General features: G+C 40.3%; 2 protein-coding genes across 2 annotated transcripts in view; both read right to left on the reverse strand.

Annotated features, from left to right (window-relative positions):
- LOC118824666 (M-phase phosphoprotein 9) overlaps positions 1 to 12,064 on the reverse strand; it is a 28,803-nt gene extending 16,739 nt beyond the window's left edge. Inside the window, exons 1-13 of the mRNA XM_036594974.1 lie at positions 11,983 to 12,064; positions 10,904 to 11,202; positions 10,619 to 10,766; positions 8,693 to 8,782; positions 7,902 to 8,371; positions 5,772 to 5,916; positions 5,433 to 5,505; positions 4,936 to 5,039; positions 4,694 to 4,816; positions 2,879 to 3,273; positions 2,280 to 2,429; positions 958 to 1,045; positions 550 to 765 (exon numbers count right to left, since the gene is read on the reverse strand). Of these exons, the coding sequence (XP_036450867.1) occupies positions 550 to 765; positions 958 to 1,045; positions 2,280 to 2,429; positions 2,879 to 3,273; positions 4,694 to 4,816; positions 4,936 to 5,039; positions 5,433 to 5,505; positions 5,772 to 5,916; positions 7,902 to 8,371; positions 8,693 to 8,782; positions 10,619 to 10,766; positions 10,904 to 11,166 (2,265 nt within the window). The 5' untranslated portion in view covers positions 11,167 to 11,202; positions 11,983 to 12,064. The remainder of the gene's footprint in view (positions 1 to 549; positions 766 to 957; positions 1,046 to 2,279; positions 2,430 to 2,878; positions 3,274 to 4,693; positions 4,817 to 4,935; positions 5,040 to 5,432; positions 5,506 to 5,771; positions 5,917 to 7,901; positions 8,372 to 8,692; positions 8,783 to 10,618; positions 10,767 to 10,903; positions 11,203 to 11,982) is intronic.
- A 1,418-nt stretch (positions 12,065 to 13,482) lies between these two features.
- Positions 13,483 to 16,500, reverse strand: LOC118825257 (cyclin-dependent kinase 2-associated protein 1). Its single transcript, XM_036595853.1, has 4 exons — positions 16,330 to 16,500; positions 14,336 to 14,433; positions 14,096 to 14,222; positions 13,483 to 14,014 (listed from the first exon to the last, which is right to left on the reverse strand). The coding sequence occupies exons 1-4, from the start codon at positions 16,394 to 16,396 to the stop codon at positions 13,947 to 13,949; spliced, it is 360 nt and encodes a 119-aa protein (XP_036451746.1). The 5' UTR covers positions 16,397 to 16,500; the 3' UTR covers positions 13,483 to 13,946.
- Positions 16,501 to 16,923: the final 423 nt, after the last annotated feature.

Below are 16,923 nucleotides of genomic sequence, written 5' to 3' on the forward strand. Positions count from 1 at the left end.
ACAGCCGAACGCTGAGAGACACTTTACAATAAGCCGATGTACTTTTGAAGAAAAGTTTTCTGGCGGAGATGGAAGAAAAGCGGCTATAGCTGAGCTAAAGCTTAAAGCACAGCAAAGTAAATCTGCGCTCTCGTTTATATTTATAGCCTATACTAGTACATTATCACATACTGAGACATGAAATGTTGTTGCTCCCAATGTGGTTTGATTTTTGTTGAAAGGACCAAATGGCTCTTCTTATCATTTGTGTTGTGACTCCTGATCTAACCTGGCTTTAATGCAGAGGGAGCCGGTCGGATTTCTCGCTCATCCAGTAGTGTTTTTGTTATGTGTCGTCACAGACTGTCCGGGCGCTGCACTTACCCACTTCCAAGTTCTGCCTTTTGCGTTCCGTCAACATTACGCTATAAATTAAACATTTAGAAAAATCGATTTCTGACATTTGTGAATTGATTCAGAATCATTCACGTCCGCATCGCGATGTATCTAAGAATCAATTTTTTCCCGCACCCTTACTATTTAGTCAAGAGACATGAGAAAGTCGCTCACATCTTGGAGCATCTTGTGTTCTTTGTTCATGCAGGCTTCTTTCTCGTCCACCTCCTTGCAGGCGTTCTGCACGGCTTCCTCCAGGTGCCGCAGGCGGCTTCTCAGTTTGGTCACAGTGTTGTCTTTCTCCCTGCCACTCTGCTTAGTCTCCTCCAGGCGCTGTTGCAGAGCCTGAACCATGGAACTGGCTGCATCATACCGCTCAGGCCACTCCACCTAGGTGTTAAACAAAGCCTTAAGATTAAATACACCAGTCTAAAGAGGTGAAAACAAGCATGTAAAATTGTGAAAAACAGAACAAAACAACATCTGATAAGTAATGTTTACTTGATCACTGTGTACCAAGTCATGGTTTCTGTTGATTTTGAACATAACTCAAGGCTGTTTGGGACAAAGTGTGACTCATACCAGCTGTCTCTCCAGGTGTTGGTTTCTTGTTTCCAACTCTCTGATCCGCACACTCGCCTCTGTAAGGGCTCTTTCCAGGTGCTCGCACCTGTCAGGGGCCATCAAAAGATGTAATAAGTCTAGATACACAGTATTCTACTGCTAAAGGTTCATTCTCCACAATTGAGGCTGACCTATAGATCTGTGAAGACGCACATAAATGTATATGCGACGAGATGCAGAGAAGAGTTTCATGAGTAAGCACTGCTCTCAGAGGCCACGAAGCCCAGACCTCCAAAACCTCTACTACATGTTAAGCATATCTGCAGAGCTGTGCATCAAACGAATGCTGATCCATTATACAGCAGCCCTGGGGGTGGGAAAAGACCCAAATAGACATCTGAAGTCATGCATCACACCCATATTAAGAACTCTAGATCTAAGCTGGTTTTCTCTATGACAGAAAATCAAAAGTCACTGCTGTTGGTGTACTGGGGTAAACTAAAATGCTCCAAAGCCAATACATTTTGTCCTCTGTACATCCCCCCTCCCCCAAGTGTCACTGGATCCACTAAATTAGGTCATTTAGCAATCCTAATACAAATAATGCTTCATATGTGGCACTAATGCTCCTCCACACTGAAATGATGTTGCATGAAAACGTGTCTACTATTAAAGTTCAACATTATTATATACCAACACCAGCTAATCAAACTACACATAAGACAGTTTACAAAGCTTACTAATTTGCGTGGGGTATTTTGGTGAGGTTGTCAGTTTTATGATGCCATTTCATTACACAGCAGTGTTAGCTTTGTCTTGTAGCACTAGACATATTTTGGCTCCTTAACAACTTTCTTATGCAGAGGATATGGCAAGGTTCTGAGGAAAAATGTCTGTATGTCAAAATCAGATTTAGTTTTAGTTTTAGTCCAAAGCGGCATTCTTCCCATGCCAAACCAGCTTACACCTGAATTCCTACACAATGAAGACATGATTTCAGAGGTCTATACTTGACCCGAACCAGAGCTAGCATAAAATCAAATGATGTAGTTGGAGGCATGTTTATAACCTCTTCAAAATGTTACAAAACCAGTGAAGTGAGCATTTATTCTAAGAGAGCAAGAGGAATTTCCTCTTTATTTTTTTTACATTCTGGTTTGGACCTTAGGGTACACATCCACATTATGTGCCAGTATGTTGGCTACACAAACGTTTATGAACAACGTCTGCACACAGATACGCAAACGCAGAAGTATAAAATCAGCCTTTATGCCTCAACCCTCCAGCATAAGTCATTTATTTTGAGTAAGGATTTTTTTTACACCGCTGTTATTGCTAACCTTTCTAGCAGAATCTGGTTGCTTTTCTCCATGTCCAGGGGCAAATTAACTAAGTCCAACTTCTCCTTCAAGGTGCTAATCTCCGCTTCATAGTACGCTCGAAGGTCTGCTATGTGCCGTGCATGCTTTTCCCTCAGGTTCTGTCTCAACCTGGGTAGAGAAGGAGGTCAAAAGAAGTAGCTGAGATGTGGAGACAAAGCTGACCAAGCACAGTTGTTACTGCTACATACTGTATATAACCATCTTGCACCGATATTGACACTAAAGAGGGCAGCTTCATGCACTACACTGAAGAAATGTATCACAATAGAATACCTTTGCACCTGCACTGCTTAACTTGCTGTTACAGATTTCAGAATCAAATCTGTAAAATTGGCCAAGAGGGCACTTACAAGGAATTTGTCTCAGCAATGGTTCTCATTAAGACATGCAAGAGTAGATTAGTAGAAACAGAAGAAGTGTGGAGGAAAAATAGTACAAATAGTTAAGATAAAAGTAACTGTAATTTTTGCTGTATGTACAAATTACACTATGCACAGATTAACACTACAGCTCAAGGGTATGCGGTAATTACTGAAAGAAAAGGAAATGATTATTACAAAGAGAGGACCACCGGGTCATCCAGAGAGGTTGATGATTTCAGTTTCCGGGGGCTTGGAGACTGTTCCACTCTGGCCTGACCTGTGGGCCGCAGTGTCACGGTGGCTGTGTGGCTGCCCTCGTCGTCGCTGTTAGCCCGGGGCACGGTGCGGAAGGTGGGGGAGGTAGGGCTGCGGACCAGGCTTTGCTGGGCAGAAAGGCTGCTAGCATTGGACAGACAGTCAGTGTCCATGTGGCTGCGCGGGGCCATGGAGTCCGGGCTGACGGGGGCACAAATGCTGGTATACGGTCGTGGCTGGGCGTTGAGTGACGGGCTGCTGAAGTGCGAGGGCGACGTGAAGCCTGATGTACGGTCCGACTGCCTTACATGCACTGTGGGGTCCAGAGCCAGCACCTGAGACACGCAGCAACAGATGGTAGAATGAGCATCAATTTAAGGAGCATTTTACATAAAATCTAGAGCTGGCCCAAATAATCTGAATGTTCGAATATTTGTTTGTCACACTGGAATTTTATTATTTAGTGTTCAGAAGACTTTGTCTTTTCTTCAAGCTACAAAGATTTTACCCTTAACTGTGATACTTTTTTTCACAGAAAAGGCCTTTAGATAGATGTTATTGCTAACATACAAAAATGTTTAAAAGAAAAAATGTATTATTATTAAAAGTCACAAAACATTATTTAAATAATTGTTAATTATACTTTGGAAGATATGAATAGTGATAAAGAGCTTAGGACAGTCCAAACTCTTCATGGACTATTGTGGTTTTTGCTTTTATGCCCCTGATCCTCACTCTCCTTGGGACAGTCACATCTTGTCCCATGTTAGACTGGATTAACTGATGGTAACACACAGCAGGCAGGGTTTGTATTTTTTAACTTTTTAATTAAAAATGTCTTTTGTAATGTTCTTTCTGTTACATAGGTGTAGAACTCAGAATTGGGCAAGTTAAGCTTTCAGCCTGACTAGGACACGATCTGGACAAACACTTTTGCCACCTCAAACCCAGCCCATCAACTGACAGACTACAATTAAATTAAATGTGAATACATTATTCACCTTTAAAACTGTTTATAATGGTGCTTATTACCACAGCTGTGTGTGCTGAAAGTTATACTAGGGAAGTGGGCACTTCATGCATGTATTTTGGAAATGTCCATTCACTTTAGAAAGAAAGACTATTCTAAATGTTCTACAGTCATATTTACCACTCATAACTAGCCCAAGTTAAAATGAACATAAATGCCATGAATGGGGCTAGCTTTGGCTCAATGTACCCAAGCAGCTCTCAAAAGCATTCGTTGTCCACCACGTACTTCTCTATAGTTGCTCACCCATGTGGGATTTCCTCACACTACCGTGCATCACACTTTCTCTTGGAGACCAAATAACTGTCTTATTGCCTGTGGATGTTTGCGTATGGTAGAGAGTCATAGTTGTGTTATCGTCTTCTCGAAAAATGGTCCCAACACCACGATTTTTAGGTGCGCTTCATTTGTTAGCTGGCCTATCTTGCAGAACCAATTGCCCATTGTGCCGTCACGCGAACAACTCAAAAGTATTCTTCAACTTGAATAATAAACCTGCTTATTAATATAGGAACTGCTGTTTCTTCAAAATTAAATAAAACTGAATGGTTTATTTGTCAGTTAAGAATTTAATGGTTAATCATTTTCTTCCCTGTTTCAATCACATGTTAAACATGTTAAATGGATTTGGAGTGGAATGCTGTTTTTAATTCTACTCCTTAAACTGATCCAAATAAACTAAGCTAAGGTGTGTAACTTGGTTTGGGAATGTGCTCGGTGCTCACCTGAGGCGAGGATGCATCAGAGTTGATTAAGGAGTCCCACTCCTGGCCCTTGGGGTCTCCCTTTTGCTTGCTCTGGTAGATCTCTCTCAGAGACAGAGAGAGTCTGGCCTCATCTGCTAGAGGCTACATGCAACACAGACATGCACAGTATAAACTAGAGCATGCAATGTAATAAACCTTATGTTTGGTGCTGTATCTCACTAAAAACAAAAATAAGCATATGAGAATCTTAGAACAGTTACCTGGCTCAGAGACACATCCTGCATTAAGAGGAGGGAACTACTTTCAAAGCTGTCAGGTAGAGGGCGGTACAGCTCGCTCTCATCCAGCTTCCAGTAGGTCAAACCTTTGGGACAGACATTAATGCAAAAAGGCAGCAACATGCACATCCCACAACAAAAACACAGCTGTAATACACTTACAAACGTTAAGGCCAATTAAAAAGGTGGGTCCTTTCATGCTGCTAAAAACACTTTATACTGTTGCATAGCAATGCTTAAATGGTCAGAGATGACTTTAACACCATAATACATTTGAAATACTTACTGATGAGTGACTTAAAACATTAAGTAAATGTTTTTTTTTTATTCAATGGTTGCAGAGACTTTGCAGTTTTTCAGAGGACCAACCCCTGAACAGCTGGACATTAGAATCTTTTATACTGTTACCACTGAAACACGTCTTGTCCCTTGTATAAATGTCATACTACAGAGCTCCATTCGTTTTGGACAATGATTACCTGAGGCTTCAGACACTAGGCTGTCACTTCTCTTTAGAGGAACAGGATTCAAGTGGGCTGCAGTGCATCCAGGCTGAAGGAAAAAAAAAACCCAACAACTGGACTCAAGAGGGACAGCTTTGTATACACAGACCCAGATTTCAAACATCCACACTGTACGGTTACAGCACAACCTTACACAAAGAACCAGCTATCAAGATTTGATTCTCCATATGATCAAACTCATGCTTAAAAACAAACTAAACACAAAGAAACAGCACCGACCTCTCCTGTAGTTGATACACATTCGGAAAAACACGCAAAAGAAGAATTATCCTAAAAGGTGCGGTCTTTGCTTACATCATCCATATTGTCCTTATGTTCCTTGGGAGGACCACCTGGCCTGCTCTCCTCTCTCCTCTCCATCTGCGGTGATCTGTTTTGTGACTGTTTGCTTTTCCTTTGCCTGTGTTTTTGCTTCTGAGCCCAGGAGGTCAGTGGTTGACTAGAAAGGTATAGAAATGTAAAGAAAACAGACCAGAAAAAATATTGTCCTTTAATACAGAAACATGAATAGACAGTCCTTAAACTTATAGTCAACAGTTTATTAGGTACACATTATATCTACACTCGATAGATATTTTGTCTGGTACACCTAGATACACTTTCTGGGTATACAATTACTGATTGAAGCCTATATGTTACTGCACAACTTATCAGGCCCCTCTCCCACATCCATCAATGGAAACAGATCGCCATAAGATCATCCGGACCAGATATTTGAACGGTGGATTATTCTCAGCACAGCAGTGATGCCAACCTGCTATTAGCGGTAATATGTGGAACTGGTAGAAGAGTATCAGGGGCAGTAGCATAGCCAGGGTTTAAATTCAGTTATGAAGCACCACATGTGAGCACTGCACAGCTTTACCCTATAGCTTGTATTTTCTCAGATGGTAGTGTAATTACCATATAATTACCATGTGGACTAGCTTTTAATATTACTTAAACGGCCCATATGGTGGAAAACATACTAAATAAATGCTAAATTTAAGTAAATAACTGAGGTTTTTTTCAGTAGGTAAACATTGTTAATATTTCAAAAAATATTCACTCCTGAAACCACAGCCTGTTTGGTGTTCATTGTTTTTGTGATGTCACAAAAAACAACACATTTATATATATATCCACTTCAGCCTACAGCAGTTTAGCTCCACTCATTCATGCTGAAGTTATAAAGAGTGTTTCAGCCCAAATACACAATTATTGTTCATTTGATGGATGTAACATACTAAAAAAAAAATAAATAAATAAATAAATAAAATAATATATATATATATATATATATACATACACACACACACACAAAACATGGACTGCACAAAAGTTATTGCACTTAAAACTATTAAAAAATAGAAAGCAAGAAAATGTATCATCTGTAATATCAACTATTCTCCATGTTTGTTTGGTTGGAAACCAAAATATTGTTAAACCCCTTGGCACTCTTCTTATGAACATGTGTGACCATTTCACACTCTACTGGTGAGTAGATCTCATATACCAGAGTTTCTTTGTTATATTTGCACATACCCCAGCATTCTTTGCAAGAATGAAAATCTACGTTACAATGTTCTTTCCATTCAGCATTCAAAGTAATCACACATTAGAATAACTGTTCAATGGGAATGATTAACTGAAGACAAAGCAACATACATATACCCACGTGAAAGTGAACTAAAGAATGATCACCTGCATAATGTCTGCGCTTACTTATACTGCCACCATTACCAGAGCATTCAATAATATTTATTATTGGCCCACAGATAACAGTCCCCCTGCCAAAAATATTCATCCAACAATGGTCAGAAACTGACCACTGATGAAGGTCTAGAACACCTGTCGGACCCCAGTTCTCATGGGGAACAGCACTGCAGATTGTGTCTCATTAAACACACCCGAATTTAGACTGTTAAATGAGAGTCATCTCCACTAATCTCTGCAGGGATTTGGCCAAGAAAAAACCCAGTTTGACACGCCTGGGTTAAAACATAACATAAAATGGAAAAGATGCACTATACCTTCTAAATGTATACCTGCTAACGGGGATGCACCAATATGAGAACTGTGGTGCGATGCCTATACTTAATATTTTTCATGTACATTCCTACTTACGCTGAACGCATGTTTAAACACATTTAAACTTGTTTTTTCAACACGCTGATCCAACGCTCTGCACTTGCGAGGCCCTAAGCTACAGCCTATATAGCCTATATGATTAATCAGGCCATGGACGTGGGTGATAAATTGTGCAGTACCAGGTGGGCTACTGTCAGTAACTGTATGCCTACCACCTATATGATAGTCGGACCTGGTAAAAGGACTGAATGAGTGTAGTCACAAGGTATGTGCACCTAATAAACCAGCTACTCTGTTTACTCGAGTAAACAGACTCAAAACTCTTAGGGTTACTTCTATGCAAGAGAAACCCACCTGTTTAGTCTCTGCTTGTCAGCAGAGGGACTTGGCACAGTTGAGGCAGTTGTGTGAGGTGCATTATTGGGAGGTAATATTCTGCTCGGTACACTATCCTGCCCATGCAGGCTGGTTTCAACTAAGGGCAAATGTTGAAGGCTGCAGTCCAGCTGTTTGGGGGACCAAGGAGCCTCATCCTTCCCCTCAGTCGCACCTGGTTCCAGTCCAGCCTCCCAGGCAGAAAGCGTACCATAGCCGCTGCTCAGGACAGTCACCAGCCCTTCATCCGAACTTTCTTGTGGATTGACTGTGAGCTGCTGGGGACACAGATGTCCCGGAGCTAGGGTAAAAGTTTGGCTCTCGTTCGTTAAGTTCACCAGAGGCTCTGAAACCTTGGCCTCACATGGGGACGAGTCTGAGGGGTGTGTCTGTGCACCGCTTTGCCGGTTCTGTAGCTGCACTAATGCTTTAATCTCATCCTGGATGAGCTGTGAGAAAAGAGCACAATGTACTAAGCACATTTCTTCTTCTATACTGATTAATGACTTCATTTACTCTAAGACACAATTAGGAAAGCAAGGTAGGAAAGCTTATAGCATTCTGCCTGCATAAGCATTCTGTATTGCTTCAAACTTGGGGCAGTATACAATGATCTAAAAACAATACACCCACACTAAACTGACAGAAGACCTCATTCGAGCAAACACACACACACACACACACACAAGCCAAAGTCAATTCAAACACACGAAAAAAAAGAGATACATACTGCAAAACCTGGTATCGTTCCAATTCCTTCTTTAACTGACCTGTATTTGGCACTGATACTGTTCTTGCTGAGCAAGAATTTGTTCTTGATATTGCTTTTCCACCAGCTGAAAGAGATGCAGCCATCTACCCTGTTTGACAAGAAAGAGAAAGTTGATGAGGACATCATCAAATGTTTTTGTTTTTTTTTTTTATTTTCACAGTAAAGTACAGTTGTTAGAGGAGTACTTCACCCCCAAAATGCCAACACTCAAGGAAAGCTATCTAGAAAACCATTAACATGATACTCTGTGACACTAGTGTTAATTCATGATTAACGTTATTAGTATTACATTAGTATAATCTAAAACCATTTTGGATGAAGTTGTCCTTAGTAACAGTAACACATTTAAAAGCACACCAGAATGCACATATTACACACAGATTCTATAAACGTGAAGTAAATCAGAAGAGGAGATAGAAAAAAACACAAGCCCATCTTCCTTTCTGTTATTTTATTGATAGAATAGAGAAGATGTGGCACATGCGTAACCTGATCAACTGACGCATAAATTTTACAATGCAGAGTTGAATTTTAATTTCACTGAGACCTTTCGTTATCCATGATTGAGAGTCCACAAGAGTGCAACAGGCCATAACTCAAGTGGACAGCAGAGCTCCTGAGTCCCTGTGATAAAAGCAGTGTGCTAGACCTTCTCCATGCTAAGCTGCTCAACAATGCTGACTGGGGAGTACTGTACAATGCTAGAGTGAGATCACGCTTTGATAAATTTAATGGTAAAAACGATACACAGACAGACAGGTATTAGGTCTAGTCCTAGACTACACAGCATTCTGAAAGGAGATTCTCCACTGAAAGGAAAATGTAGTCCAGGACTAGTCTTAATTCCTGTCTGGGAGATGAAGGCTGCATGTGTTATAGATCACAATACTCTTGTTTTCTGCTAAATAAGTTGGAAGAAACTTAAAATTTTGGAATAATCTATTTAAATTCAACACTTATAACAACAAATTGTTTAAGAGGGAACACCAAAAAACTCAACAACTGGTAAAAATAAATGAATCCAAAAAATAATAATAGCATAACAGGCTCACAGCTAATTAGCTACTTGCTAGTATGCCGTTACTATACTTACTATACTTTGGTTGTTGTGTACAGGCTCTTTAATTAGCATACACTGGTCATCTAGTGTCTTAGAAATACTGATTGTATCCATGATATACTCAGAAATTCATGTTGTGCCATCATTTATCAGAATAATAATGGTGGTGCTTCTATGTACTTTTGACTGTGACTGCAAGACTACGAGGAGAAAAAACATGCCATCTAAGTCTTAGCCCCATCGTTGAGAAATAGTGAGTCTGATTTCCGGCAATGCCACAGCCGTCCGCAGCTGGGTGTTCAAGCGGGCATTACTGGCTTCACTCTCTTTGGGGATGCGCTAGGATGGCCTAGCCAACAAGGGCATCTGGCAGCTGATGTACAAAATTAGCAAGTAGTAGTCTCCTCTAAGCCCACTGACCAATGACTTTGCATCAGGGGCAGTTTGAAAAGATTCAGTGGAAGCATGCGCTAGACTTCACCCTCCCAGCCCATTAGCACTGTGTGTTAACGAGAGACCTATTCAACGCATTTGGTTAGTCTTACTGTTTAATATAAACATGCAAATTTTTGTACCAAACCAATTACTTTTGTAAGATAACATTTAGGCTTAAACCCTCTGCAGCTTTGAGGATACATGCCATTTTAACATCACAGTCGAAGTGACATTATCATCTCACTTGTGGACTCCATTGGGGTGCGGAGGGATCAGCTGTCTGTCAGCGTGGCTGCTGCTGCTACTGTCAGCTGGAGTCCTGGGGGAGGCCCCAGACGATGACCCAGACATCTGGGTTGCTGGCTGCTTTGTAGCACCACAGAGAACCAAAAATCATTCTTTCTCTTTCTCTCTCAGCATCCTACTTACCTCACAGTTCTTCCAGATCTCAGGGTCCGTCTCTCCACTGCTCTGGATCTCATGCACCAGGGCACGGAGTGTCTCCAAAGAACTGGGGTTGATGAAGGGCAGGCTTCTCCCTGAGCTGAACTCCTCTTCGGTGCGAAGACACAGATTCCTGTAGCATGTGATACGGAGAAGAAAAGCCTTTTTCTCCCCAGTTTAACTATGCCTGAAGAGCATTCAACGTGTACCAGAAAACACAAAACAAAGACATCCCAAAGAGCAAGGAGCAAAGAGCAAGGAGCCACAGACCTTATTTTGTGGGAAATGTTGCATGCTGGTGTGCCTGAGGGTCGACTTTTCACAGCCCCTTCAGCGGCCTGGAGGAGACCCTCCAGGGTCTGCACTTGGCGGGCTGCAGGGCGCTCCTTCTCAGGAATAGCCAGGCCCGACACGGTGTCCTCGGAGGAGACGATGGAGGCCTCACTCTCCTTCCCACCACTGGCACTAGTGTGGTCATGGCTCAGAGCCACGGAGCTGGACACGTCCTCAGAGATGCTGTCATCTGTGGACATGCTTAAGCGGCCTGGCTAGAAGGATGCATTTGAGACCTACCAGACAAAACAAAAATAAGCTCCATGCACCTTCTACAGCACTAAGTATGGCAGCAAGAATGTGACATTAGACAAGATTAGAACAGAAACAGTATCCTCCACAAAGCAGCTTAAGAAGTAGCACAGAAAAACTACTTTCATTTACACACATCAGGTTAAATGACAGGTGATTTGTTTGAGCTGTGAAGAATGAAGAGCAATGCACTGCTCCAGCAGCAGCTGTACAACACCAACAGAAAGACTGCTGGAGGAGCAAAGTAGCTTTTTGCGTCAAAATGATACACAAGGGACCAAATTGAGCATTGAACACAGTCCCTAATATCAATAAGAAAACGACATTCTCACTGAGCTGACTCCAAAACTTCATAGTTTGCAGACATTCAAGCCCTAGCTACCCAGCTGAAATTCACGGGCTACGTGGACTTGCAGCCTATACAACCATTATTCATCCCCATACAGACTGTTCAGTGGAATAGAGCTGACTCCCTGAAGGTAGGCTTTAGGGTTTCAACCGCTGGAAGCTCTAGAACTAAGCAAGTACAGAACGGCGCCGAAGCTAAGAAGGGAGCTAACCAGCTAATGTTTGCTAACGGGCTTCCTTTAGCGCGCTAGCTAACGTTAACTACAGCGGCAGAGACAAATGTGAAGACAGAGATCACCTTTGCAGCTACGGCCACCTTTCGATAGCGCGACTTAGCCCCTAAACCACAACAGCTCCGAATAAACAGGCACCAAAACTCATACAGTTGTCGCAGAAGTGAAATAAGCTAGACTCACTTGTAAACTTGTATTGCCACTTCTCCCATTTTGACGTTTCCCCCCCGAATGCGCTAACCGATGTCCGACTCCTAAATGACTCGTCTTTGGAACCGGTTCTTTTAAGTGAACCGGCCGAACCGATTCAAAGTGAGTCAAAGTCCAAGTGAATCGAACTTAAATTTGTAGTTTTCGTCCGTGTTAACTGGCGACGGCTTAGAATAAATTTTGTTTACAATTTACATAAAGTTACAAAACTTCATTTTGATTTATTGGTGTGAACAGAATGCTATGTTTCAAGGTGGATTCCTCAGAATTCTTTTCACATTAATGCATAATTAAATAGTTGAGATATAAACAAAGTCATCCAGAGTGGTTTGGTGTGAAATGCTCCGTAGAGAAACTTACAGAGTCAGAATTGTTCACAGTGGTGGTGATAGGAACCAGATTTTAATGCATCTAAAAGTTACACAGAAACTTACATGAAATGGTTATGAATATGTCTGAGACATTATTTTACAATGCTTTTGAGCAAAGGTTTTTTGGCATAAAGCAAGGTATTTGCAGGGCGTTGTAGGCCAAAATAGTCCCCAAAAGCAAACCTTTTTTTCCTATTTTCTGCTTTCCGTTGCTATAATTACTAATAAAAACTTACAACACAAGTGTAGGTTCATTGGTCATAAATAAAGTAGTTATATTGGCGTTTTCTACATTGCAAGCCCTAGAGCAACACCACAACAGCTGTAAAGATAAGAGTCAGCGAGTTTCAGTGCACCATTTCACATAAAAACACTGGATGACTTTGTTTACATCTCAGTCTCTGAATTATGCAGAATTCTGAAACAATGGTGGAATTCACCTTTAATTTTGAACGCTGTTTTGTACACGCATGGTATGTGTATGTATGCTGTGACTTCCATCACATCGAAAATGAATCGTTGCATCGGACGCACTTTCAAAGAATCGGTTTCCTAAACTGAATCTCTATAATGCGCAGCATCAACGTTCAATCACCGCCCCACAACGTCACAATGCGCCGCGCGACGCCATTGGTTGAAACGGTTTTCGAAAGCTGCGAGCTGATTGGCCGAGCCAGTGTTTGACGCCACTTCTGAATTGTGATTGGTGGAAGACACCGTGCTCAGCACGTTCAAGAACACAACAGTAGTGCTGACTGGTCGCTTTGTTGTCTTCCCCTCTGTAACAGGCACTTTAGAAAAAATCATGAAGCTCGCGTGATAGAAACTGTTATGTAGTTAAACAAAGCCATATTAAATGTCCTATAAATTACTGTGTGAAATCAGACCTATAGGGTTTTAATTGATTTCCCATAAAATTATTACTTCAAAAAAAATCATTGTAAAACAGAAAACGGAATATTGGCTAAATATTGGGAAATAGTACATAAAAAGCATCTTGTACACAACAAATGTCATATTTATTGACGTTTATACAAAATTCCAAAAAGTGACCTTTTTTTTTTTTACATGAAAATACATTTTATTACACAAGGTAATAAATAAAAAAGACTAACATAATGGTATAACTACAACTACCCTCAGTAAATCCCAATTATGAACAAAAAAAAGACCAATAGCTTGATCCCATCAAATTTTATGAAAGAGGACATCTCTACTATAAACCTGTAAAAGCCATGCACTTTCAAACTCTGGTCCATCTGTCCTTTGCATGCAGTTTCACTTGTTTGTTCTTAAAGATGCTATGTGGCAAAATATATATGTATAATAATAGAAATAAGAGAAAGAAAACTTCAAATGGCAACACTCATAAATTCAACATCTCTTAAGCATTCATCGAATAGACGATGAATGTTGCAATGCCTCCAACCCATGACTTAACTACAATACTCAAAGCATAATTTTTTTGATTGTTTCATCCCTCTGTTGTGGGAAAGCCATGCAGCACTCCTGTGTGAGAGTAGTAAAGAATTCCTCTGCTCTTTGATGAGAGTCAGGTTTCCGTGGCTAAGATCTTGCATTTCTTTCAGTCTCCGCCAGGCACTCTCGTACGAGTCCTCTTGCATGAATTATACCTTTGGAACACAAGACATGTTTGCGTCAGACAGTATAAAACTAAACAATACAAATGAAATCTGAGAAGATAATAACAATACCTCTTTTGAGGCGCTCCATGGCGCTTTTACTTCCAGCATACGTCGGCCTTATTTCTTTCCCAAGCTCTTCAATGATAGCAAGGAGTTCTGCATATTTGCTCTGGGGCGGTTGAGTCCCATTCGGCCCCTGTACATAGAGAAATGATTGGCTTTCCTGATGGACAGTTGTTTTATTAAGTACATAATTTTTAAATGAAAGCAGTAAATTCAAACTATATCTTATCAGAGGCCATCACCTACCTGTAAGAATCCCAATGATGGTGGTCCAAAATCATTTATTATTGGTCTATAAGACTGAACCATTGAGATGTTTGAAGAGGGAGAGGGGATGTTCCCAGCTGAAAAGGACAAAGTATAAACATCACTTTATGCACAAGTAAAGATTGCATTTTGGTATTGATGCATACCAATATCAGTTCAAAAATACTGAATCAGATACCGAAGTAAAAAAAAAAATGAATGTGATCCAGTACTGTACCAAATCTATCCTGAAATAGCACTCACACTGTGCAATGTGATGTTGTGCATTTCTGCCTGTGGTGCAGTAGGGTGTCTCAGTAGTTTTAGCATGATACCCTACTTTAAGATGCTCTATTTTGGCCTACTTTGAAACGTTTCAGATAAAAGTAGCTCATTTAAAAATCAGTAGTTTTAAAAAGAAACAATATTATTGTAAACGAGAAAGTAGTATTGTACCATCCTTGTTCTTGTTCCTATCAGCACCACTGTGAACAATTCGGTTTGCTTCTCTAAAACGGAGCATTTCGCATCAAACTACTCCGAGTAACTTTGTCTGATTTCTATGAAAGCCCATTTCCGCCACTGGAAAAAAGTATACAGCCATTTAGTGAGTCATAGTAAAAAGAAAGTTTTGCATAACTATCACAAGTATTTATGACTTGCTCATTTATAATTATGACTTACTTTCTCATAAATATAACTTAGCATAACATTATAATAATAATGAGATTCAATCTCATATTTATGACTTAATATATCATAAGTATAACTTAGGATCTCATAATTATGACTTAGTACCTCTTATAATAATGAATTACTATGTCATAATTATGACTTACAATCTCCTAACTACAACTTAGCATCTCATTATTTTGACTTGCTATCTCATAATAATGAGATTCAATCTCACAAGTATGACTTAATATAACTTTGTATCTCATAATGAATTACTATGTCATAATTATGACTTACAATGTCATAATTACGACTTAGCATCTCATAATTATGACTTACTGTCTCATTATAATGGCTTAACTGTTACTCTGTTATAATCGACTTAGCATCTCATAATTAAGACTTACTTTCTCATGATTATGACTTAACCTCTCAGAATTACGACTTACTTTCTCATAATCATTAGAAAATTCTCATTATGAGATCGGAAGTAATTATTATGAGATGTTATGTCGTAGTTATGAGAAAGTTTCGCATTATTATGAGACATCAACTCATTATGAGACAGCAAGTCAAAATTATGAGACATTAGGTCATTATTATGAGATACTAAGTCATAATTATGGAAAACCTTCTCATTAATACGACTTACTAAACGGCTATATTTTTTTCTCCAGTGGCGGAAACGGACTTCTATACCTGGGACACTTCAGACGTCTGGTTCCTACCACCACTACGGTGAACGATTCGGTAAGCTTCTCTAAAAGAGCGCATTTCTTACTACTCAATTTTTTTCGCATTACTCTAAATGACTTGGTCTGAATTCCCCTTTAAATATCAGTATCGTTTTCAGTGTTGGGATTTTTTACAGGGACTCCACGAAGTGCAGTACCGTCCTCGACCGCTAGATGTCCGTAAAGAGAAATAAAAAAGCCCATTCAGATCCGATCAATCAACCGCCCTGGAGAGACTATCATGGAGGAAACGGAACGGCGCTGATCTTAGCAGCCAAAAGGACATTTTTTTATCAGACTGTAGCGGCCTCCACCCAAACCTATTCGGCCGACAAATGACACGGACTCCTGAAGCAGGATCGATATAACCACCACACGCTCTCATTTTCTCCAACCGTCACCGAGAGAGCCTCTTTTTTCAGTAGTAATAATGGCGGATTGCTCTCAGGATCTGACCCTTTAGCTGTCTGACTGGACTAAAACTACACACTCGGCTTTTTTCCCCAGGTATCCTTTGTAACGCCAAATTTTACACTCGACATAACGTGTCGAAGACTCAACACTTTCTCGCATTTTTTCGCTCACCTTGGTTCCCAGAAGTTCCTGGAATGTGCTGGTGGGGGTTAGGTTTGTAAGACATTCCTAAAGACATATTAAATTACAGAAATAAAAATGTCCCTAAATTCGGCGAAGCGTCCGTCTCACAGACACTTTTTGTTTACAGCAGAGCAGCACCGGCAAATATGGCCGTCACTTATATTGACACCCACTATCCAATCCATCATTACAAAGATAAAACACTACTACGGCACTAAAAACATTTTTAAACGCCTCGTCTTGGACTCTCTCCAAACAAAATCATAAAGTTTTCGACAAAGTTATAAGAACATTTTAAATTTAAGATTACCTTCAACTTTGTCATTTAAATAAACGTTTTTGATGAGCACGTTTATTAAATCATCAAATGCTTAAAAAGACAACTTGTACGTAATTCAGCTAAATCGCCTCAGACCCGGGTCTTACGAACAGATGTAACGTTATTTTCCCCAATTCTGTTTAACTGCATTTATTGACTTATGCAGTAACATTTTTAACTTCGCTGAGGAAAAAATACTAAGTACTGTAAGTTTAAGAGGAACATCCAAAATGTATAACCACTCATCTTGTGACGGTACATGG

This window comes from Colossoma macropomum, unplaced genomic scaffold, assembly GCF_904425465.1.
Source record: "Colossoma macropomum unplaced genomic scaffold, Colossoma_macropomum, whole genome shotgun sequence".
NCBI classification, from domain to species: Eukaryota; Metazoa; Chordata; class Actinopteri; order Characiformes; family Serrasalmidae; genus Colossoma; species Colossoma macropomum.